Source organism: Misgurnus anguillicaudatus, unplaced genomic scaffold (assembly GCF_027580225.2).
Source record: "Misgurnus anguillicaudatus unplaced genomic scaffold, ASM2758022v2 HiC_scaffold_26, whole genome shotgun sequence".
Lineage (NCBI taxonomy): Eukaryota > Metazoa > Chordata > Actinopteri > Cypriniformes > Cobitidae > Misgurnus > Misgurnus anguillicaudatus.
The window spans coordinates 2349940-2375052 of NW_027395276.1; the positions used below are offsets into that span (position 1 = coordinate 2349940).

Below are 25113 nucleotides of genomic sequence, written 5' to 3' on the forward strand. Positions count from 1 at the left end.
GGCTCGGGGCGGGCTCGGGCTTCCGCTCCGGCTTTGTGAGGTAAATGAGCGGTCAAGTTCAAATCAGTAGCGCAGGATCGCGCTGAATTCATTTACAGTGGATTTAATGATTTTCCTCATCAAAAACATGTAGCCTAATCTTGGTGAGTAGGTTTTTCAATGTATAACTAAATATGAATCGAGTCTTACATAATTTAGACAAAGGATATAGACTAATGTTGGCAGTAATGGAGAGAAGTGCCTACGCAAATCCCGCGGAGCCTGCCTCTTAATTTCGTTATTGCCAAATACCCATCTTAATTCAGAATGTATTATCTTAATTTAATTCGTTAAGAAATAATAATTTTATTGGCATATTTATAGTGTATTGCATAAGCCTATTTAGAATGAGATGTTACAATGTTACAGACTACTTATTTCTTTGTTTCAACTTCCAAGTGGTGTGTAGATTATTAGTCATGAATAAATAATGTTAAAACCTGTGTAAATTTCTCATTCTTGACAAAAGCTGTGTGTGTGCGCACATTTAAATAATGTCGGGCTGTAAACGGGTTCGGGCTTTTAAAAAGCTGTCAATCTAAATGTATGTTCGGGTTCGGGCTGCATTCTGTCGGGCTCCGGACATTTCGGGCCTAACTTTTAAGGCCCGATTACAGCTCTACCATCAATTGTGTACTTACCATCATTTATCACAATGCTTACATAATATTTGTTTTCCTACGATGGAAGTCAATGGTTTAGAAAAACACGAGGATGAAAAAATTATGACCGATTTTTCATTTTTAGGTGAACTATTCCTTTAAAAGTGTTCTGGATGTCATTACTACTTCTAGTTAAAATTCTTAAAGTCTTCATAATTCAAAACCATTGCCGAGTTCCTGAGTATTTCATCCAGTGGTGCAAAAATGCAGTATGCAGTATATGCAGTGCATAGTGGCACCGCACTAGGGGGGCACAATTGTGCCAAAATATTTTATGTAATCCTAAATAGAATGAATAAAAACGTTATAAATAATCAAAAGTTTATTTGTTAAATATAATAAAGTTAATCTTTGAATGGCATTTTAAATAAGTTCAGATATTATTTTATTATATCAAGTGTTAACTGCTAACCCTCAGTGCAGACATAAAACCACGTGACCTGAAACTGGATAGATTAAGAAAAGTAAACCTAACTATCTAGTTAATCAGAAAGGATACGTTGTTGTCGAGACAGATTAACTATAGTATCTCTGTATTGCTTAAAAAGTAAATGAGCTGATAAAAAATGCAAACACTAATCGCAATGATGGTGACTTTAAATGAAACAGCCAACATCTAAACCTAATAAGTAAATAGTGTTTTCTACAGCGACATTTTACAGAACATTCAGAAATCTTTTATAGCAGTTTGAATAAAATGTAACATTCCTCTAACATTCACACAAACAACAAACATTCTTAAAACACAAAAAAACTGGATTACCATTAACATTTAATGGACATTCTTCATCAAAGAAAATATATTTTTGCCAGGTTTTCATAGACATAGAAATATACAAATATTCTAACAAATACAACACACAAAGTTATGCAGCCAGAAAAAAGGCAAACAAGCTAAAAATCAAGAGTTGAGCTAAAACAAACATTGATCACCATAATGACAGCTTTAAATGAAACAATAAAACATCAACATGAACTAAAGCAGAAGTGGGGGACCCTGGGTCCCAGAGGGCCACTGTCCTGCAATTTAGTTCCAACCCTAATCAAACACACCTTAATTTCATTTCCAAGTGTGTTTAATTAGGGTTGGAACTAAACTCTGCAGGACAGTGGCCCTCTAGGACCAGGGTTCCCCATCCCTGAACTAGAGCTAAACCTCTGTTATTTCTGTGTTATAAGATTGTTTATACACATATGAAATACACATAGCAGAAGTTTATGTTTTCTACTCTTCTTGTTCATCTTTCTTTAGTAATTCTGTTTATTAACAGCAGGTGTTTAACAGTAAAGGTCAATCATCACTTAATTCATATCTTCATTATTTTTATCACTTCTTCAACCTAACCACACTCATACTTGGTATTGGTTTAGTCAACATTGGCTTCAGTTTCTACATAAGGTTCACGTGGGCTAAGTCACATGGGGCCAGCATGGAACCCAAGGACAATCCCACTTAGGACCCATACTTCAAGCCCATATAGTGCCTACATTGGCCCCACCATGAAATGTTGGGTGGGAATCAGCATGCTGTTTTTTATTGTTAGTATTTGTGTGTTATAGTGTATGGTGCATAATGTATATCATTTATAATGCTAGATCACATAGTTTCACTGTTGAGCTCGTACCTAACATAAACCCAGGATAGAGCGGTTGAGTGAATGTGGTGTTGACTCTGTGGATGAGGGTCATTGTGTCAGAAACGCTGTAGAAAGACAAAATTCCTGCACTGTGATCCACATAAACTCCTATTCTAGAAGAACTGGACACTACAGGGAGATTTGTTGTTATGCCATTGTAAAAGAAAGAGCATTGAGATGAAGAGCAGAACAAACGACAGGGCTGATCATTAAATCCCAATAAACTCTTATATGTGTCTCCCTTCCTGCTGATGCTCTTATATGACACTGATATATACACACCATTACTCCCACTCAACTCAATCTCCCAGTAACAGCGTCCACACAAACTCTCTTTACACAACACCTGAGGCCAACCATCAAATCTGTCTGAATGATCAGGATACTGCTGATCTGTGGAAGTGCGAGTAACCGCTCTGTTCTTCTCAGACAGATAGATTTCTCTATGTGCTGTGTTTGGATCCAGAGAGAAGAGAGTGAAATCTGAGGAAGATAAAATGCTTAATTTAAACTAGCTTCATTTTTTGCATTAAATCATGTTTCTATGAGCATTTGTTTGTATAGGGCAAAGAGAAGAGCAGGTACAGTATATACAATGCCTGTACATAAATATATACAACAAGGTACCAAAGTTAACATGGTATCTGTGACCTACAGAAGTTCAGTCATGAAAATCTAGAGGTGCAGGCTGATAGTTCGTAGTATAGTCTGCCAGCCACTCTCTGAGGCACGGAAAGAAAAATCCCACATGTGGCACTGTACAATTAAATAATGGCTCGCCCTTTGTCCCAATTTGAAGGCTGCATTTCAAGACCAATTGTGTCACAGCAGCACAACTGAAGGCTAAACAAGCTTAAAATGCATCCTCAAAATGTATCCTTCTTTCTCCAGGCTGTGAAGAAGTGGATTCATCACAGCCTTGGTTATCCTAAGATTTATTGTTCACCTGTAATGGCTGAACATTATGGTTGGATATTTTAAAATAAACATATTTTGTCGTTTAGTCTTCATGGGTCACAATACAGAGTACAGAAAGTCCAAAAAACATTTTCTTTAATGAATCATGTTCATGTGTAAACATGATTAGTGAATTCCATAAATCTCTGGATGGTGAAAATGTCGTCTTACATCATTCCACTCTTCTTCATAGTGTCATCAAGCTTTACTTTCGTTATTGTTTTGAAAATAAGATGTTCCCATATCTGGGATTTTAGAATGAACGTCACCTCCTGTCAGATTCAAAACGCTTTTAACGCTTCACAGAGTGATACTCTGGATGAGCACCTGTCATTATTTTAAATAAATAACTAGTAAAACAGTGTTTTAGGCACATGATGTGTTTATGTTACTAACACCCAACCCGGTTGTCCGATGCATAATGGTTAAACCAGTGACACATGTCTAAACTGTTCAGTGATTCTTATTAAACATCAAAGCTTGTTTCCATTAAGGTTTTTTTTGCTGAAATATACCATTTCAAATAAATATTTTCAGATAATGTGTTAAACTGTGTTAAAAAGCTCTCAATTTTTTAATTTTCAAATAATGTGTCTTACTTTGTAGAAGCTCCTGTCTGGTCTTCGGTAAATTGGTGGGAATAATTTCAATGCATGCAACTATGAAATAAAGTGACATAATTAGTTTATTTCTTATGTAAAGTCATACTCATTTTAATATGCTCTGCATTCTGATATATGGTAATGTAAGACTCATTTCTGAAAGTAAATCAAAGTTCTTTACCTTTCTCAGATATCTTTTCAATCTCTACTTTGCATAAATCCTCCATATTTTCTTTCAGTTTAGTGACAGAACTGCTCACATCATCAAACGTTTGAGAACTAAAAATGATGTTGTCTGAAGATCCAGGAGATGAAGAGAGAGACTGAAAACTCTACATGAACACAACACAATGACAAAAACTTCAAAACTACAATACACAACAATCAGATTTGTGTTCATTTATTTTATTTAAGTGTGTCAGTCCCACATGCTGTACATTTTAAAGATACACACCAATATCCCCAGAGTTAAATGAACACTGCTGGGTGTATATATTGTCCCGATCTTACAGAGAGTTAAAAGTAACACTGTAGCAGAGTTAAAAGCTGCAATCTGTAACTTTATCCTTTTTATCACCATCTTCTTTTTAAAACCTAAAATTGCATTTTATATCTTACTTGTAGAGTTATAAGTCTTTGGTGTCTCCAGAGTGTGTAAGTGAAGTTTTAGCTCAAAATACTATATAGAGCAAGGGTCTTCAATGTTTTTTGGGGTGAACTGGTGAATTGGTTTAGTCTTGACTTCTGCTCATGAGTGACAGTGTTGGGGGTGTTGAGATACCTGAAGGAAACTGATGTGATCTTTTGTTTGTAAAAGTTTGTCCATCATATTATTTCTCCTCCTCAGATCATCAATCTCCTGCTTCAGTTTCTTCAAGAGATCTTCAGCTCGACTCACTTCTGCCCTTTCCTGATCTCTGATCAGTTGTATCACCTCAGATCGTCTTCTCTCAATGGATGTGATCAGTTGAGTAAAGATCCTCTCGGTGTCGTCCACTGCTGTCTGTGCAGAGATCTGTTAACACACACAGAGAGAAACATTCAACTCAATCTCAAACACTTCTTTCAGTATTTATGTTTCTCTATTCATCAAAACTCACCGTGTGAATCTTCACAGACTCTCTTAGATCCTGAAGCTTCTTCTCTTTCTCCTGGATTCTCTGATGGAGTTTTCTCTGCTTGTCCTCCAGTAATCTCTGTTGAACAGATTTATAACAGATAACTCAACTGGTCAGGTAGGGTTGAGTGAGTAATCTTTAAAACTACTTTCTGTTTTACAATAGTCATTAGTTTCCATCAGCATGATTGTATGCAAAATTTGAAGTACATCATCAAAAACAATTGATTTTCGAATATAAAAATACCTTAATTTACAAAAAAACGTTTTTAAGCTCGCTTGAGGTGGTTTTTGACTTAAGCGAGAAAAAGTAGGAGAGAGCGGGGCACAACCTAACACTTTTTGACTTTGGCTCTATTAGTCAAAAAAAGATTTAAGTTAGATGAATAATTTTTTTAACTCAATCAACACACACATCTCTGCTATAAATGAACACTTAAAGTTTGTTTGTGGGATCTACCGTGTATAGGCTTTCCTACTGTATAAGCCTTGGCAGGGTGGTAAGGTGTTCTTCACTCGTAGCTGGAATTGGAATAAACAATGTCCACTCCACACTCCAATATCCTTTGAATAATGCTGTTCATTAACTGTAGGATTAGCATGTTACAAAGATTTAAACTGCAGGATAATATAATGGATACCGCTATGGCTATGTTTACGGCTATGGTAAGAACCATAGATCCTGCCACCCGTGCATACACTGACAAACACCCAAACCTTCTGTCTATATACTAAAGGTGGATATTGTTTCTATATCTGCCTATAATAGATAGATATCCACACATTCATCCATCCATGATCCTTCATCTAACCATGTTTGTATTGAGCATTAATGCTTATCAATGGATTTTTTTGAAAGGGCTTCACAATTAAATAAAGACAAAAAATTATAATTTTGAGTTATTTCTTCTGATATTATATTAACAGTTATCATTTTGATATTTACACTCTTAGAACGGATGTGTTAAAAACAACACATTAGTGTTGATTCTGGGACAACACACTAAATCCCAGAATCCACCCATCACTGTGTTATTATTGAAACAACACATTTTGTGTTACTTTTAACACAACTTGCGTTTTATTTTAACACAAAATCAACACAAAATGACACAATGTGTTAAAATTACACATAATTTGTTAAAAGCTTAACACAAAAAGATGTGTACAACTTAACACATCCTTTCTAAGAGTGTACATTGTTTTCATTTCATTTCATTGTATACCTGAGGCTTAATTGTAACACTGTGTTAAAACTAACCCCACTGTAAAAAGGTTTTCAATCCCAGCTATCAGTTACTAGGAGTTGCTGACATGTTTTAAAATGGGGCTGTTTTAGGTAACAAGTGATTCAAATAATATAAGGTTGGATTTGGTGACTTGCACAGTGTGTGTGGAGGTTCATGCCTCCAAAACACTCTTTGTTCAATATCTTAACCAAAACACATCAAAACTTTTCACAAATTCACAGGAGATCTTCTGACAGTAAGAGAAAAAGAACAAAAGCACAGATTGCTCGACACTGTAGAAATATACAAAGTAGCTGAGTTACAATTGTTAGTTTGTGCCCCGCTCACCCCTATAATCTTAGAAAGGATTTACACATCTTTGTGCGTTAAGCTTTTAACACATTATGTGTAACACATTACGTGTCATTTTGTGTTAATTTTTTGTTAAAATAAAACACATGTTGTGTTAAAAGTAACACAAAATGTGTTGTTTCAATAATAACACAGATATGGGTGGATTCTGGGACAATGCATTTAGTGTGTTGTCCCAGAATCAACACTAATGTGTTGTTTTTAACACATCCATTCTAAGAATGTAAATGCTAGTAATAGGAGATATTTTGCCTAATAAATGCTGACATAGTGAACATTTAACCCATGTGATTGATCGTCTAGCTGTTTCTATTGAAGTTGTCTTTACCATATATGGGCTCAACGTCATCACAATGCCCTTGCTGCTAGTGCCTGCTTAAAAAATTCTGCATTTCTTCTTCTGTGCACAGCATTCACAGCTGCATTGCTAATAAATTAATGACTTGTCCCATCGTGACTACATGCAGTACTGTCTCCATTTATCAAGTGTGGCTTGTTTTATTTACTGTTGGTTAATTGGTTACCAATGCTCTAACAACTTGATGGAAAAACCTAATTCACATTTCTTCACATTTGGATGTCATTTCATGTACTCTTTGGGCCCCCAGGTGGCTGCAGGGGCTCTAAACAGCTGGTTTGTTTAGGCAGATAAAACATTAAGGTGTGGCCAGTGCTTACTTTATTATCATAATCAATATTCAACATAATAGTAGGCTAATTACACAATTCTATAATTTATAATCTTTTCTATATATTTTATATATTTTGCATTTGTTCATACCTGTTTTTCAGTTCTCTCCGTTGCAGCTGATACAGTGTCGTGATTTTTATGTTCATCAATTGTACACAGATAACAAATACAGTGTTGGTCATTGCGGCAGTAGATTTCCATTTGTTTATCATGTTTTGGGCAAATCATCTGCTGAAGTCGTCTAGTGGCATCAATCACTTTGTGTCGTCTATCAGATTGAAGTTCTTCATGTTGTTCAAAGTGATTTTGACAGTAAGAGTTCAGACACACCAGACAGGACTTGATAGCTTTGTGTTTTCTCTCAGTACAGACGTCACACTTCACATCTTCAGCTTCAACATAACTGTGATCAGGACGAGCAGGTTGTATTTTTGTCTTCTTCAGCATCTCCACCACTTCAGCCAGCATGGTGCTTTTATTTAAATCAGGTCTTGTATTGAAGGTCTGTCTGCATTGAGGGCAGCTGTAGTTTCTCTTCTGATCGTCTTGATTCCAGCAGTTTGTAATACAGCTCATACAGTAACTGTGTCCACAGGGAATGGTCACTGGATCCTTCAGTAAATCCAGACAGATTGAACAGATGAACTGATCCTGAATCACTGAAATACTGGATTCTGCCATTTCACTGTATGTACTCACAGAAAGACGACGAAACAAACAACAGCGCAACAGTTTCAGTTTCCCTGAACTCCTGAATTTCCTGGTTGTGTTTATGTAACGTGTGCAAACAGGTGTGTCAGTCGTATAATAAACAAGTCCACTAGATTTCAGTCTCCTACAGTAAGTGTCCACAGGGAATGGTCACTGGATCCTTCAGTAGATTGAACAGATGAAATGAACCTGAGACACTGAAAGATTTGCTTCTGCCATTTCACTGCACAGACATTACAGATACTGTAGGCAACAGCTTAAAACAGCTTGAAGTCTTGTTTTCCCAGAACTTAAATACTGAATTTGTTTCCTGGTTCAGAAAAGCAAAATGTGTCTCAAGTGATCAAAAACAAAAAAGAAAAGTTATGCAACATTCATTTCTAAAGTTTTTGGCATTTTCCCATATTAGCCAAGCTAATATATTTTTCTTATAAATATTAAAATTGAGGCTATTATTAGAATGTGTGATGCAATGCAGCATTTTGCCACAAAAAGGCTTTATATCTATTCATTTTTTGGGCGGCTGTATTAAAAAAGATTTCTACTTGTACACATGCAGTGAATTAAATAAGCCAAACAACTAAAAGTATCTTGCATGTCAAAAAATGGCGCAAAAGTAAGGAATACCCTGAGTACGTTTAAAACTGACCTGGGGTGAGGATTTTGCTTCCTTTCAGGATATCGCACACCTGAGTCATAGCAGAGCGTCGGAGATGGTCCCATTTGGCGTAAACTCCTCCTTCTTGCACATTTCTGAAATTCCTCCTTCTTGCGGCATAAGCTCCTCCCACTTGCTGCATAAGCTCCTCCCACTTGCGCCATAAGCTCCTCCCACTTGCAGTCTCCGGGCTTAGCTGTGTCCCAATTCAGGGGCTGCGACCTTCTAAGGACGTATTTTAAGACCGATTGCGTCACAGCAGCCCGACTTGAGGCTGGTAAGGCCGTCCCAATTCGAAGGATGCTTAGAATGAAGCCTCAAAATGCGTCCTCATTTCTCCGCGATGTTAAGGATAGAACGAATGGATCCTTAACAGCCGAGGATATCCCAAGATTCATTGCGCGCCTGCAACGGCAGCTGGATATTCTAAAATAAACAATTAAAACCTTCATTAAATAAAAGTGTGTATTTATCAAAAAAAGTTTGTCACTGTTTATTATAAGTTATGTTTTGTGTTAATATTATTATTTTTATGATGCATATATTTCTAAGGTTGATTAATTTAATTTAATATACTGTTGAATAGTTTAATCTACATCAACGTGTCATATTTTCTAAACTAAATTAATATTTTTCTGATTTAATATTTATTTTAATAAGTCAGAAACGTTTCCGCTATGTCCTGCTGACAGGCGCGTGCAGCAGGTGACGCCAATTATGGGTCGTCCGAAGGTTAGACCGTCTCATTTCAGTTCTCTTCACGGACTTCTGAGGCTGCCACCTTGAAAGACCGAGTGCTCATATTTAAGGTCGCATGCTTAGAAGGTCGCAGCCCCTGAATTGGGACACAGCTAGTGTGTTCGACTTTTTAATGTGGCACAACGCGGAGGTGCTGTTTGTGGCCCCCTTCACAAAGGCTGTGTCCCAATTCAAAGGCTGCGACCTTCTAAGGACGTATTTTAAGACCGATTGCGTCACAGCAGCGCAACTTGAGGCTGGTAAGGCCGTCCCAATTCAAAGGATGCTTAGAATGAAGCCTCAAAATGCGTCCTCATTTCTCCGCGATGTTAAGGATAGAACGAATGGATCCATAACAGCCGAGGATATCCCAAGATTCATTGCGCGCCTGCAACGGCTGCATATAACGGCTGGATATTCTAAAATAAACAATTAAAACCTTCATTAAATAAAAGTGTGTATTTATCAAAAAAAGTTTGTCACTGTTAGTATGATAAGTTATGTTTTGTGTTAATATTATTATTTTTATGATGCATATATTAATGTTGATTAATTTAATATACTGCTGAATAGTTTAACTCTTTCCTCACCAGCGTTTTAAAAAAAAGTTGCCAGCCAGCGGCAGCGTTTTTCATAATTTTCACCAAAGTTTAATGCCTTCCAGAAAATGTTCTTCTTTAAATATATAAACATACAATATACCAAATGAAAGAACAGACCCTCTGCTTTCAAACAAAAAAACCCATTTCATCCTACCTTCAGTGGTTCTTTAGTAATCAGCTTTTGAAGATGGGTAGGTTTCTGCAAAAACATCACATTTTGAGTAAAAAGCAGAAATAATTCCATTTTTGTGACGGACTTTTCATAGAGATCCCATTCAGAGCGATCTTTAAAACAGACACGGACATGCAGCTGCTTACCATAGGGCAATACTTCCGGTTTTAAAAAGTTGCGGAAGGGCTCCACCTGGTGGATAATAGCGGTATTGCGGAAAGATGGAAAATCTCTTCATTGGCGGGGAAGCGTTTTCTCTTAATTGACGAGATATCTCGTCAATGGCGGTGAAAGACTTAATCTACATCAACATGTCATATTTTCTAAACTAAATTAATATTTTTCTGATTTCATATTTATTTTAATAAGTCAGAAACGTTTCCGCTATGTCCTGCTGACAGGCGCGTGCAGCAGGTGACGCCAATTATGGGTCGTCCGAAGGTTAGACCGTCTCATTTCAGTTCTCTTCGCGAACTTCTGAGGCTGCCACCTTGAAAGACCGAGTGCTCATATTTAAGGTCCCATGCTTATAAGGTCGCAGCCCTTGAATTGGGACACAGCTATAGTGTTACTGCATCTGAATGAACATACGTTCTATATAACAACATAAACGGGCTTTTAGATCATGCATCTTGAATGAGTGTTTAAATAATAAAAAAATCATAAGAAAAATCTGATGCAAAATATAAAAAATTATTTGTCTACGTGGACCACCAAATGGCACTCCGGGAAGCATTTGTGGGCCGCTGCCCACCGGTTGAGAATCAATGCACTAGAAGGGTTCCTCAAATCTTACCCTGGAGGGCAGAGCACTGCAGAGTTTAGCTTCAACCCTAATCAAACACACCTTAGCAAGCTAATCAAGGTCTTCATGATCACTAAAAAAAAATCACAGGTGTGTAAATTTGATTAGGATGCACCTAAGGCTTCGTCCGAAAACTCTAACTTGCTGCCTTCTGAGGCAGCTTTCCAAGGCAGGAAGGCATCAAGGCATGTCCGAATTCAATGTTAGGTTTCTTCCTGTCTCCTGAGATACCTATGCGTGAGCGTATATTAAGAATGTGATTGGTCGAGCCCGGTCGAGTTCGAAAAAATAAAATGGCGACCAAGGACGCGACTGGACCACCAATTTAGTGTAAATAAATAAAGGTAGATTTTCACTTTTTACACTTTTTAATTGCATTTCTAGCGAGAAATTAGTATTGTAGTTTTCAAATATGTGATTAGTTATCACAAAGGCACTCTCTGTTTATATTTCAAACACGCTGGCATTGAAGTGTGTTCGAAAGTCTTTCTCTGAGCTGCCTTCATACCTCCGAAGTCATTTCCTCATGAGGCAGTGAGGCAACGAGTCACTGCCTTGAGTTTTCGGACGCAGCGTTTAAGTTGGTGCCACCCGCCATTAAAAGAAAGAAGAAGTTTGATTAGGGTTGGACCTAAACTGTGTTTTGCTCCGGCCCTCAAGGGTAAGATTTGGGGAACCCTGCACTAGATGATGATCTTAAGCATTCGATACTAACCACCACTGTGATTATTACATTATTGGTTTCTTTTAACAACAACAAACATGTTTTAAGCACAAAGTTGTAGCAGCCAGAGGAGAAGCTAGCAAACTCTGAGTCAAGAGTTCAACTTAAACAAACACTGGTCACCATAATTGCGAATTTAAATGAAACAAAGCCAGCATCTAAACATAAGAAGTTAATTGTGTTTGTTTTCTACAGCAGTGTTTCCCAACCCTGGTCCTCGGGCACCCCCTCCCAGAAAGTTTTAGATGTCTCCTTATTAAACACACCTGATTTAACTCATCAGCTTGTTAGGGACACATGTGTACCATTTTAGAAGGAGGCTGATGAGTTGAATCAGGTGTTTTAAATAAGGAGACATCTAAAACTTTCTGGGAGGGGGTGCCCGAGGACCAGGATTGGGAAACACTGTTCTACAGCAATATTTTACAGAACATTCAGAAATAGTTTGAAAATTTTAAAGTGTAACGTTCAGACAACCAACAAATGTTCTTAAAACATAAAAACTGGACTATAATTACATTTAATAGACTTTATTCAACAACAACAAAAAATTGGCAGGTTTTCATTGAGAAAATATTGTTTAGCGCAAGTTGTTTATTTTTAATTTGCTTAAGTTATAAAATATAGATGTGAACCATTACCCTAATTTTTTTATTTGGATTAAGGACAACATTTTCACAAGTATTTTTTGGGTCATTTTGCCTTAATTTGATAGCCAGTAATTAAGAGACGTCAGGAAAGTACAGGGTGGAGAGAGAGGTATGGGATCGGCATAGGACCTCAAGCCGGGATTCAAACTGGGGTCCCTGGAAATGCATCTGCACCATTGTCCACTACCCCACTGGCTCCGACAAGGAAAACATTTTTAAGTTGAATGAACAAGAACTCGGAAATTGATAAATAAAAAAAAATTAAGTTGCAACACCACAAAATTATTTTTAAAGCTGATGTTCAAATGTTGAACTGAATAATGACATCCAAGTGAGGTCATGGATAGATGTCCAAATAGCGGTCCTAGTTTGCATGTTGTGTAACATCCAAAATTTGTCTTGGACAAACGGACGCAATAAAGACATAATCTGCACGTCCATCAGACGTCTCATGTTTAGTAGGTTACTGGCACATCAGACCTTATACTATTAGTGCTGCAAATGAAATTAGCAACTATTTACACATACAAAAGGATGAAGGCGAGGACTAATTCACATATTCTTATATATTATCTGAGCTGTGCAACTGAGTAGAGGTGGAGACTAATTTGCATATACAAAGATCTGCATATACTAAATGGGGGAATTACATTCAAGCAGTTTTAAAGCATGAAGAAATAACAGTCACAGGAAGAAAATGTACATGTGCTATTATGGTGCTCAAAGATAAAGTTAAGTGATAAAATGATCGACTACAGCATTTGAAGTATAAAAAAAACGGGACTGCAAAAGTGTTTGATTTCACAACAAATAAAATTTATTCAATTATATATTACAAATATGTACATCCTCATGTAACAAGTAAATATTAAAATAGACATATTTTTAGAACCATCGTTCAAAAGGCATTACGTCTGTAAAAAATAGGTTTTGCTGTGATCTCACATTAAAACTGTAAAAGTAAGGGCATTGTTTGTCCTATGGAGAAACCACAACAAACTTTTCCTCTTTTTTTTTTTTTTAAATATGCGCAAGACACAAGGGACAACACACAAGAAATGGATGTTACTAATAGACACAACAATGGCAGAAAGAAACCAGGACCACTTCAGTAAACCTCACCACGGTACAACTGTTCAGAGAGAGAGAGAGACAAACCTGTGAAAGCATGCACATTATAGAAACCACAAGTCAGGAAACACCAGCTTTGATGAATGTCAAAGGGAAAAAGAGCAGTAAAATATGAAACGAAAATAAACCGAACGAAAAGGTAATTCAAAAACACATGCTTAGAGTTAAGCAAACATCAACAAACACAACAACAAAGAACTGCAATGTAAAAACAACTTTGGTCCATTGAACATTAGACAAAACAATCAAAATATTTATTACTTTAACGTTTCTTTCCTCTCAGTTTCCTTTTCATTTTTTTTACAAGTTAAAAACAATAATTACATGGCTATTTACAAATCAGTATGTATAAAATAAGTTAAAAAATGAGGAGCACAATCTATACATAATCTATAAACACTCGCTGTAGAAACATGTCGGATCGAGATCTCCTTCTTTAACGGAGAATTCGTTCTTTCCGACGGTGGTCTTTACCTTCTCAAGGCTGGTTTTTCATTACTCCTCTGCGCCGACCCTCGGTCGACTGTTTGGATGGTGGACCACAAGCTTAAGTGCATTTTATTTACGCTCGCAGTTTGTAAGTGCCCATATGGAGAGCGTGCATGCGGCCTAACCAGAACTGGAACAGAAAACACGGACCGAACCAAGACGATAGCCTTGATGTGCAGCGCTGTGATGGACTACAAGCGGCTTGCTGTATTTGATTTTATAGCTCTGGAAATATGGTACGTTTGTGCACCGTGAGACACAACATACTGTACATGCACGCACACATACAGACACACCAACTGAACCCCGCCGAATCAAGTGCTTTGTTATTTTCTTGACATCATCACTGTCATCTTCGTATCGGGCCAGTCACCGTGGTGTCATATCGGTGTCAGGTCAAAGTCATCGTTGACTTCCACGAGTGGGATGTAGAATTCGGGAATCTCGAATATGCTGGTGGACTTGTAAGTAGCGGGATCCAGTTCCTGCAGTTTTAGCTGCCACTCCAGACGCTGAACCGCATTTAACGCCGCCGCTTCATGCTGCTGACGCATCAACAGACACGTCTGCGAGAAACACAGATTTTGGTCAATGTCATCGCATTAAAATGATATAATATATAGACTAATTTTACACAACATCAGAGCGGATGTATGAAGATCCACTGAAGTTTGCAAAGGTGCCTTAAAGGGAAAGTTCACCCAAAAATGCAAATCCTGTCATAATTTACTCCCCCTCAAATTCAATTTTTTTTAATCAAAAAAGTTACTAATCAAATAGATCTGGGGGCACCATTCACATGCATTCTCTTCCTATTATGAAAGTCAATGGTGCCCCAGATCTGCTTTGTCTTTCTTTGTGAACACAGTTTGTAACAACTTGAGGGGGAGTAAATTATGACATATTTTTCATTTTTCGGTCAACTATCCCTTTAAGAGAGTATGCACAGGCATCACATTTACATCTAATCTAACAGTGTTGAGGTAAAATGTCTTACTAATACAAAATTACACTGACAGCAACTCAATAAAATGCTTGTTTTTTGTCTCAAAAAAATTCAAACATTCTTAAGTGTGCAAATATAGTTGCGGTGCACTGCACATGACGTAGTCCACAGATGCTTTGTTTAATTTTATATAATACGTTTTTTACCTTTAACTTGTCAAACTTGTCATCCACATCCTGAAGCCAAGACATAAACTGTCTTGCATTGAAGCGATCTCTAACAGAGGTCTTCCCATCGTCCCCCTGAAACACAAAACAGATTTGTAAAAACCTACAAATCAAAAATAACTTAAGCATTTTTATTCTTTTGAGACTAGATACCACCTCCTTATTACAGAGATTAGAGAAGTAGTTTAAATCAAGATTATATGATTTGATTCACATTTAACCATTTGGCAGACGCTTTTATCCAGTAAGTGACTTATGGTGCGTTCACACCAGACGCGAATAAAGCATTAAGCGTGAGTGATTTACATGTTAAGTCAATGCAAAGACGCGATAGAGATCCGGTGGCGCGATCTGCGAGAATGATGCGACGCGAATGACGCGCGAGTTGAAAACACTGAACTTTGGCGGATATTTGGCAGGGAGATTGCTCTAGTAGTGCTCCAGGAGTGACGTAGCGAGCTGTAGCAGAAATTCAAAACAACAATTGAGGACAAAATTATTATCGCTGTATGTGGACAAACCGGAGCTGTACGACACATCTTCATACTTTTATAGAAACAGAAATAAAAATAATCTTGCTAGGAAGAAGTTGAGTGTTTACTAAATTATCATGCGCAAATGACACAAATTGATCACGACCAATAATGCGAGTTAACTCAAAACGTTCAAGTGTACAACTACGTGTAAAAAGCGCAAATTATTTGTTTATCATGTCTGATGTGAACGCACAGGAATAACATTAAATTGCGCATTCCTATTTTGTGCAATAATAATAAAAGCAAACATTTAGGAGCAAGCATGTCAAAATTAAAAACAACAACACTTTATAGAAGAAATATAAATTTTGCATGCTGAAACTGTGACCGTAGCTTGATTTATTGATTCATGGGTGTGTTCCCTAGGATATTTCATTTTAATTCAATAAATAAGCTTTCCATTGATGTATGGTTTGTTAGGACAATATTTGGCTGAGACACAACGATTTGAATTCTGGAATCTGAGGGTGCAAAAAATCAAAATACTAAAAAAACCGCCATTAAAGTTGTCCAAATTAAGTCCTTATCACTCACAATAAATAAAAAGTTTTGATATATTTACAAAATATCTTCATGGAACATGATCTTTACATAGTATTCTAATGATTTTTGAAAAAAAAGAAAAATAAAAAAACAATATTTTGACCCATACAATGTATTGTTGGCTATTTCCACAAATATAACCGTGCTACTTTTTGTGATCCACAAATGTGTCACTTGCCTGGACTTCTTGGGGCATGTTGTATACTTCAGCATCCAGCAGAACTGTGCAGGCACTAAATGGAAGCGTCTGATTGGCTAGTGTTCTTGCAGCACGGAAATGAACTCTCAAAACCTCCTGCTCGTTTGATACAATCAGCTTTTCCTGAAAAAGCAATGGGCTAAAATAAGTCACTTCATTACAGTATCCTTAAAATTAAATCACAAAGTCCTAGAGGTCTCCTGAAAAATATAAAAAAGTATGCATCTATTTACCCTCTCAATGCTGTGCTGCAGTCTTAGTTTCATCCTGACCATCTCTTGCTGTTTGAACATCTCCTTCAGTGGTTCAGGTAGTGAAGGAGGTGGCGTTATCTACAAAAACAACAGCAGTAAATACAACACTCAGACTTTAGATATTGGCTTCCTTTCCGTTCAAACGAAGAACCTAAATAAATAGACCTAAATAAAATTACCGTATTGTCCCGAATATAAGACGACCCGTGTACGTTTTGGAAAAATGCTTTTTGAAGACCAACTCTTGTCTTTTATAAAGAAAATGGTTTAATTTCAAAATACTTTTATAAGTCAAAGTGGACCAGTTTGGTTCCCCACATTATTTAATACTTTTCATATGGCATACAGTACCATATATAACCTGCAGTCTATCTAGATTTAATAACAATTGGCCCAAGCTGTCCATCTCATTGTGAAAAAACATGTAGCCTAATAATATATTTTATTTTATTAAGTGTTTGGCACCACCTACCACATTTTTACGGGTGTACAGCATGATTGACGTAATAGTCATGAGTTCGAAAAATGTTGTTTGAAAAATGTTGTCTTATATACGGGACAATACGGTAGTTCAAGCATTTACAAAAACTTACTGTTGGGATGCAAAGCTTGCTGAGTGGGTTTCCATCCAGCAGGTAGGATCCATTGAAAGTCACATACTCGTCATAGTACTGGGGAGCTTGAGGAATGACACTACAAAGTACTTTCCTCTTCTCCTCGATCTTCTTACGAATGTGCAAGTACTCATAATATGGATTTGCTCGCTCCGTCTGGTAAGGCTGGATCTCTTCGAGTTTCAGTGCGTCTACAATCGCAGCTAAAGACTGCTGGGTCTTCTCTCTGACCTGCTGAGCCGTAAGGCTAGATTGTGCTGTGGGAGAAACCCTAGACATCTTTCGTTTCCTCGGATGGGTTGCCTGCATGTCAACGTCTTCATCTGAGAGCCGGACTTTGGACCTGGCCCCAGATGTGTCGGAATCTCTCTCCGTGACGGACGATGGAGAGGAGCTTCCTGAGGTTCCTCCGCTGGACGACTCTGGATGAGCATTGTGCTGGATTTGTGCACTGTTCTCAGTTGGTTCTTCATTAGCTGGAAGGTCCGATTTTGGAGGCTTGTCCTCGACAGCAAGCTGGTCTGATCGGTCTACAACGGTTTTAGTTTCGGATAGAGAGCAAGATTTCACACCTTCTTCTGAGGATGAGATTTTGGCACCATTTGTCTCTGCAATTCGGTTCTTGTCTGAAACCTCTTCAGACAACTCCATCGGCTCCTCAGGGACCCTTTCTGGACTAGTGGAGTGAGACGTATTTGTCACAGACTCCGGCTCGTGTTTCTCTGGTTGAGCATCAATTGAACTCAGTGAGTCTGTGGAGAACCTGGATGTACATTCTTCCTGCACACTTGTGCCCTTGACCGTATCTTCTTGGACATGGGCTGTTTTCAACATTGGTTTAATATTCTCAGCACTACATGAAACAACAGATGAATTTTGGTTGCTTTCTGTGGGGTTAATGATTTCCCCACTCTTGTCGATTATGTTTTCGGCATCAACTGAGGTTTTCTCTTTTTGCTCCGTAGAGTCTTCTCTTATAGTCTGCTCACTACTAGAATTGGGGGCAGTTTCCCATTGGTGGCTTCCAGAATGCACAGGTGCATGGTTGTCAGATGATTTTTGTGTCTGTAAAGGCTGACATGATGCACTTTGGAAAACAATATCTAATAAAGAACCCTCTGGCATTGCTGCACCAGGGATTTCAAGCTGACCCAGACTTAAGTGCTCTTTTTGACTACCAGGGTTGCAAGACACATTGTTAGCCAGTTGGCAACTAAGGTCTTTAGTAGTAGACTCGTGCACATATGACGAAGGTTGAACTTGACAAACAAGAGTAATGCCTTCACCATCATTACAATTTTGATTTAAACCATCCGACAGAACAGTGGAGCTTTGACTACTGCAAGTCTCTAGGACAGGGGTTGCGCTAATCTCAGCAGCTTGTTCATTGCTTGGGTGTAACGCAACGCCAATTCTCTGTGGGTCTTCATTCAGTTTAATTTCAACTGGCAGAGCCTTGGCTTCTTCATCCAAAATAGCCCTTAAGCATGGTGATGCATGCCTGTTTGGTAGCGGCGTACGATTGGAGAGAGCCGTATCCGGAAGACTGACGGTATCCTTGTCATGAACCATAGGTGACTGCAGCAAAGGTGTCTGGGAATCTGAAGGTTCCACATTGTGGTCCGAATCATATTCAGTTGGTCTGGGTGTTAGTATGGTGGCATGACAAGAATCTTCTGAACTTGCCACAGAGATCATGGATATTGATCTTGACATAAGACCAGACTTTTCACTCTCTGGTCTTGGAGATCGGCTAAGACTGTTTTCTAATAAGGGTCCGTTCTTCCCAGAAGAAGGGAGATGTTTCGCATCTAGCGAGAGCGTTCTTGCACTAGTGGCATCTTTCAAGCTTTTTTCGCGGTGTCCATCTGAAACCTCGGAGCTCTTGGAGCGCATCAATTCCTTCGTTAAACAAGGTTCACCGGACGAAGTGGATGTTTTTGTGTTGGCTTTGTCTTTGCTTTTCTGCTTCCCCAGATCGATTCCCGGGCGCTGCTTTAGTCGTTCTCGTTCCTTCTGCTTGATTTTTTCTAAGTGCTTTCTGTGCCACTGTTCAATTTCCCGGTCTTTGAGACTGAGCATGCGTTCGAAGCTGGTCTGCATGAGGTCATCATTTACCAACCTCTTTTCTTTTGGACGAGCATCCTTTGGACTTGGTGCAACCTTAGATTTGAATTCGGCTTCACTTGGTTTCGTCTTGCTTATTTTGCCATCTCTATTCAGCTGCGATCTGTCTTTATCTTTGTCCTTTTCCTTGTGTCGATCTCGCTCGCGGTCTCGATGTCTTTCCGAATCCCGGTCCCTCTCTCGTCTATCCCTGTCTTTCTCCGTAGCCTTTGTACCCTCTTCCTTTGATTTAGATGAGGCAATCTTATTGTTTTCACAAATATAGCCTTTCTTCTCCTCTAGTAACAACTTAAGATTGGAGTAGGATGAGGAAGATGGGGTGGTTTCTTTAGATTTTTCTTTTTTCCTCTTATCTGAGTCTTTCTCTCGTTCCTTTTCTTTAGTGCGGTCAGATTTGCCATGATCAGTGGTCTTCACTTTCTTTTCCGAATTGGTTTTATCTTTCTCTCTGTGGTCACCAGAAGAATGATCTTTCTCTGCTCTTTTGTCAAGCTTGTCTTTATTCTTCTTGTTTTCTTCATGCTTTTTCATTGCAGACATCGCTTTGAGTTTTTCAATCTCTTTATTATGGCTCTTATCATTGGGTGAATGTGAAGTGCTTGTTAGTTTCTCCTTTTCTTTCCATCGATCTGTGGAGATGTGCATTTCCGACTTGTCAGCTAAGTGCTCAGATTTCACTTTCTTATCTTTATCTGCATGCTTTTTCTCAGACTTTTCAGACTCCCGATCTTTTGTTGGCAGTCGCTTATCGTTTTTCTCTCGAGGGATTTTCTCTGCAGACTCCAGTTGATCTAGGTCTGCTGAATTACCAGTGATTGGTTTGTCATCCGCTTCTTCTTTAACTCCTGAAATGTGCAGTGAACCCTCAGTCCGGTCATCGAGTTCATCTCTTCCTCGCTCATCTTTGGAGCCCATCTCTCTTTTCTCTTTTTTTATAGGCTTGTCCTTTTCCCTCTCCTCTTTTGGCCTCCTGTCCTTGCTGCTACTACTACTTGAATATTTGTCCCTTGACACACCTTTTTCCTCTTTAGCAGGTGACGATTCTGAAGATTTCAGAGGAGATCCGCCATGGAGCACCTCGCCTTTACCTGTGGTCTCCTCATTCTCATCGCTTTTGAAAAAGTTCTCCTTCCAAAACTCCCGGTCAAACTCCATATTCCTATGCCCGTCCTTGCGTGCCTCTTTTTGCCGGTGACGGTTTCTCTCAGCCTCGTATTCCTTCCTGTATTTGTCTTTCTCCTTGTGTTTTAGCTTGTGCTTCTTAACAACTTTGCCATCTTTGTCCGTCTTCCTGAAGACACCCTCAGAACTGTCCATACTGTTGCTTAAACTACTGTCTTTGAATGGACTAGAGCTGCCGTCATCTTCCAAGCTGAGCTCCTTATGGTGATGCTTGCTTTTCTCCTTGTGTTTGCAACTTTTACTGCTAGAGCCTTCTGTGCAGAAGTCTGACTCGATGTAGTGATTGTATTTGACGTTTTCACCTGGGCAGGATCCATCTCCAATCGAAACACAGGTCTTAGTGTTTTCCTGTTTCAGTGGGGTTGTTTGCTTGTCAGTTTGGCTGTGGTTCAGCTTTGGGGACTTGACCACAGATAGGTGAAATAGGTGGACAGAGGTGTCATCTTTTGCGCTGAACGACATTTTGAAGGAGTCCTCTTCTCTGACGGTCTTTTCAGAATTATCAGACACAGTCGCTGCAGAAAACAGAAGAGATTTGCCGTTCTCTTTCACTTCCTCTCGAACTTCCTGGTTCTCTTTGTTTTTGCTTTGGCTCTTGTTCTTTTTCTTCTGTTTACACTTTTCTTTCTGCTCAGATGGAGTGAGATTGAGGCTTTCTTTTTTTGATTTACTCTCCGTTTTATGACTATCCACACTGACCGACCTTGTCGGGGAGCTTCTTCTTTCCGACGGCACCTCAGCTTCATCGCTTGAACTATCCGAAGTGCAGTACACACGCGATGCTTTAGTTTTCTTAGTTTTGCAAGTCAGCTGCTCGCTTTTGCTGCCCTGTTTGGAAGCATAGTGGTTCCTTTCCTTCTCTTCTTTCTCCTTTTGCCGTAGCTCTCTTCTTAAGAGGTGTCTTTCGTTAAGTGCCTTACTAAGATCCTCCTCCTCTTCCTCATCTTTAAATTCATATTCGTCCAGTCCTGACATGGACGATGACGCCTTCACTGTGGTGGAGTCCTTCTCAGCATCAGAGTACTCCATGTTCTCGTCTACACTGGATGGATTAACTGAAGGTGGGTCCTCTGAGTCTGTGACATACAAGGATTACAAAAAAGAAACGGTTCATATGAAATCCCAATCGAATAATTATTCATGAATAAATACATACATTTGTGCAAACTTAAATACAATCATTCAAGTCAAGTTTATTTCTTTGATAGGTACAGTCAAAAAATAAGGATAATGAAGACCAAATTAACAGCACAGACAAAAACCTCTGTACCTGAAGAACTCTCCTCTACGTCTGAAAGTGGGATCTCTCCCTTTAGTAACTGCTCAAGTTCCTGAGAATCAGCCACATCAACGGGTCTCTCTCCTCTCTTGTTGAGCTGGAAGGCGTTGCCACCATGACGCAAAAGCAGCTTCACAATCTATGAACATTGGCAAAAATTTGTCATGGGAGCAATAGGAGGCAGCATAAACACAGATAAATTAAAGTGCAAGACTCTTACTAAAGGTACCGGTACTCTTGTAACAGATGTCATTACGCACTGTTCAGTAAGTATAGCCAAGAAATGAGCAATGCGAGACTGTCTGTCTGTTGTGATTTTAACAAAGATAAGTGATTATGGTAGAGGTAGTTGTGGTATAATAGAAAGTTGGGCATGTAACCCAAAAGGTTGCTGATTCGAGTCTCGAGTCTAGTTAGATTTTTGCTGATAACTGCTCCAATGCCTAATTCCTCGGCCAAATGATATAATTAATTTGTCTAACTAGGCTAAATGAACTTGATGTACAACTTACACTTTAAGGTCAGCAAGCAACCATACATGAAAATGGATTCATCATATTATCTTAAGCACTATGGTTTTATAAAGATGCAACATATTCCCAAATTGTTAACTGACTTAAATGTGTATAATCTAATATTTTTGTAATTTTATTAATGAAGTGTAAGATTAATTGCATTATCAAAATACAGCACTATATTGTCATTGCTCGTCATTAGTTGGACTAAACCGTTTTTTGTGTCATTTACAGCTACAGGCAAGCAACTTTGTGAGACCCACCTTTTCCCACTATGCGACCAACATGTTCAGGGGTGTCCAAGGTCTTACTACGCAGACTAGAAACTTTCAGGAAGGTGTGCTAAGGAAATTTCAGCTAAACTCTGCCAGACACGGCCCTCCAGGACCAAGTTTGCACACCCCTGCACAAGCGAGTCCTGACCCACATTTTGAAAACCTCTGGTTTAGACCATTTTCGATGTTAGTGCAAAACTCACATCTTTGTGCCCACTGCTGGAGGCATCATGAAGCGGCGTGTCGTCGTCCAATCCCTGCGTGTTCACTTCTGCTCCTGCACCAATCAGAACCTTCGCTACATCATAGTAACCAAGGTTACACGCTTCATGGAGTGGTGTCCAACCTGGGAAAAGAAATCATGTATGAGTTTAAGAGACTATGGATTGTTAGTGAATCTTTCAAACATGGTAAGGAGCGTCACATTTCCTCTTATTACTGGGTCATATAAATGTTTATTGAGCACACAGTCTTACCTGCAAAATCTTTGACATTAACATCCGCTCCAAGGCCGATGAGCTCCTTCACCTGTTTGACATCGCCCCTGATGGCAGCCATATGTAGGGGCGTCTCCCCCCTCTCATTCCTCTTGTTGACTTTGTCCTTCTGCCGCGTGGACGAGCTGCTAGTGATCTTCTTCTGCATTGTTGGAGTTTGAGAAGGGTGGCTCGGCGTAGTATCTAAGATCACAAACCATAATAACAAGAATCTCAAAATCATCCTACATCATGTAAAACACATTCTGTGAAAATATAACCTTAAAGAATTACTCCACTTTCATTAAAAAATCCTGATAATTTATTCACCCCCATGTCATCCAAGATGTTTATATCTTTCTATGTTTAGTTGAGAAAAAAACGTTTTTTGTGGAAAACATTCCAGGATTTTTCTCCATATAGTGGACTAGTGGTGGACAATAATTTGCATGCAATATCATGCGCATCTCGTGTGTAAAGCCGGTTCCTGCATTAGTAATAAATCGGCATCAGTAGCTTTCAAATGGAGTGGCATTTACTACACAAAGCCGTAGTTCACTGACAAGCTGGGCCATATCGCATACATTTCGCAGGCGATAAGTCCGCGATAATTTATGCGAAATTGCCCCAATTGTAAGCGAACTACGGCTTTGTGTAGTAAATGCCACTCCATTTGAAAGCCGCTGATGGCGATTTATAACTAATCAAGGAACCAGCTTTACTGACGGGATCCCTATAGTGGACTTCAACAGTTTGCAGTTTCAATGCAGCTTTAAAGGCCTCTAAATGATCATAAGGGTCTTGTCTTGTGAAACGATCGTCATTTTCGCTAAGAAAATAAAAAATACGTACTTTAAAACCACAACTTCTCGTCTTTTACTAGCTGTGTGACGCGCTAGTGTCATCTTGCGTACTACGTAATCACCTTGAAAGGTCACGCATAACGTATGCGAAACTAACGCTCCAGTGTTTACAAGTGTAAAGAAAGAGGACTGTTCAGATGTTGTTGTATGTGAAATGATACTAATTAATGTCTTTGTGTCAGTTTTAAGTGGTCCGCAAGTGTGATTTTTACATATGTAATGTGTGACTTCGACGTGACTACGCAATACATAAGGTCAAACTGGGGCATCACACGGCTAGTGCAAGACGAGAAGTAGTGGTTAAAGGCAAATTAATTTTATTTTGCAAGATGACTATCGTTTCGCTAGATAAGATCCTTATGCGTCGGTTGGGATTGTTTACAGCCCTTTGAAGCTGCATTGACTGTAGAGGTCCACTAAAGTCAATTAAACTGAATGTTTTTCTCAAAATGTATTCTCGACTGAACATAGAAATACATTAGCATCTTGGATGACACGGGGTCATCAGGATTTTTTATGAAAGTGGTTATCCTTTAATATTGACTAAGAAAGGTCAAAGTTCGAAACGAATGTCAAATCTATCAAACTTTGATACTCCTAACCTAATAATTAGATAAATGAGACTTTAACATGGATTTTACAGACAGGGTTACGTATGTTCCCAGGCTGACACATCAAAAACGATGTGCAACGTAGAATAAATACCAACAATCGCTCAGTGGTCAATGTTTCCTACCTGGACTGTTGTCTCTCGCTGTCATTTGCATCAGAAGAGCCATCTGCTTACGCTCCGACAAAGGGTAACCGAACAAAATATTCACAGGGGTAGATTTCTTAGTGCACGACTCCTTCTTAACTTTCTTCTTATCCGGACCATCTTTGTCTACAGCAAACAAGAAGAACGACGAAAAGCTCATCAGTATGCTTCCTCCTGGATTTCGTACATCTTAATTTCTACAATTGTCCACTTTAAAGAAGTGGCAAAAGGTGAAAAACAGAGATGAAACTATTTCCAGCCTTACAGACACATGCATTACCCATTTAATCCCATCAGTATTGAAAGGCATGCGATTAAAACAGATGCAGAAGAT

At 38.8% G+C, this 25113-nt stretch overlaps 2 protein-coding genes and 1 long non-coding RNA gene across 4 annotated transcripts in view; 1 reads left to right on the forward strand and 2 right to left on the reverse strand.

The window, feature by feature from the left end:
• Positions 1–1754: 1754 nt before the first annotated feature.
• On the reverse strand, positions 1755–8688 carry LOC141362387 (E3 ubiquitin/ISG15 ligase TRIM25-like). The gene is made up of 6 exons (XM_073864384.1): positions 7397–8688; positions 4998–5093; positions 4679–4912; positions 4079–4229; positions 3895–3954; positions 1755–2821 (listed from the first exon to the last, which is right to left on the reverse strand). Exons 1-6 carry the CDS (start codon positions 7985–7987, stop codon positions 2286–2288), a joined length of 1668 nt encoding a protein of 555 aa, XP_073720485.1. The 5' UTR covers positions 7988–8688; the 3' UTR covers positions 1755–2285.
• Positions 8689–13158: 4470 nt separating this feature from the next.
• Positions 13159–25113, reverse strand: part of LOC141362423 (ankyrin repeat domain-containing protein 12-like) — a 68108-nt gene continuing 56153 nt past the window's right edge. For both annotated transcript variants that reach the window (XM_073864474.1, XM_073864473.1), the window contains 9 exons: positions 24759–24905; positions 23160–23363; positions 22887–23029; positions 21885–22032; positions 17285–21690; positions 16671–16769; positions 16417–16560; positions 15139–15234; positions 13159–14552 (listed from right to left, as the gene is read on the reverse strand). In XM_073864474.1, the coding sequence (XP_073720575.1) occupies positions 14367–14552; positions 15139–15234; positions 16417–16560; positions 16671–16769; positions 17285–21690; positions 21885–22032; positions 22887–23029; positions 23160–23363; positions 24759–24905 (5573 nt within the window). In that variant the 3' untranslated portion in view covers positions 13159–14366. The remainder of the gene's footprint in view (positions 14553–15138; positions 15235–16416; positions 16561–16670; positions 16770–17284; positions 21691–21884; positions 22033–22886; positions 23030–23159; positions 23364–24758; positions 24906–25113) is intronic.
• On the forward strand, positions 21540–22893 carry LOC141362424 (uncharacterized). Its single transcript, XR_012368239.1, has 3 exons — positions 21540–21675; positions 21823–22159; positions 22643–22893. It is a non-coding gene; the product is annotated as an uncharacterized lncRNA (long non-coding RNA).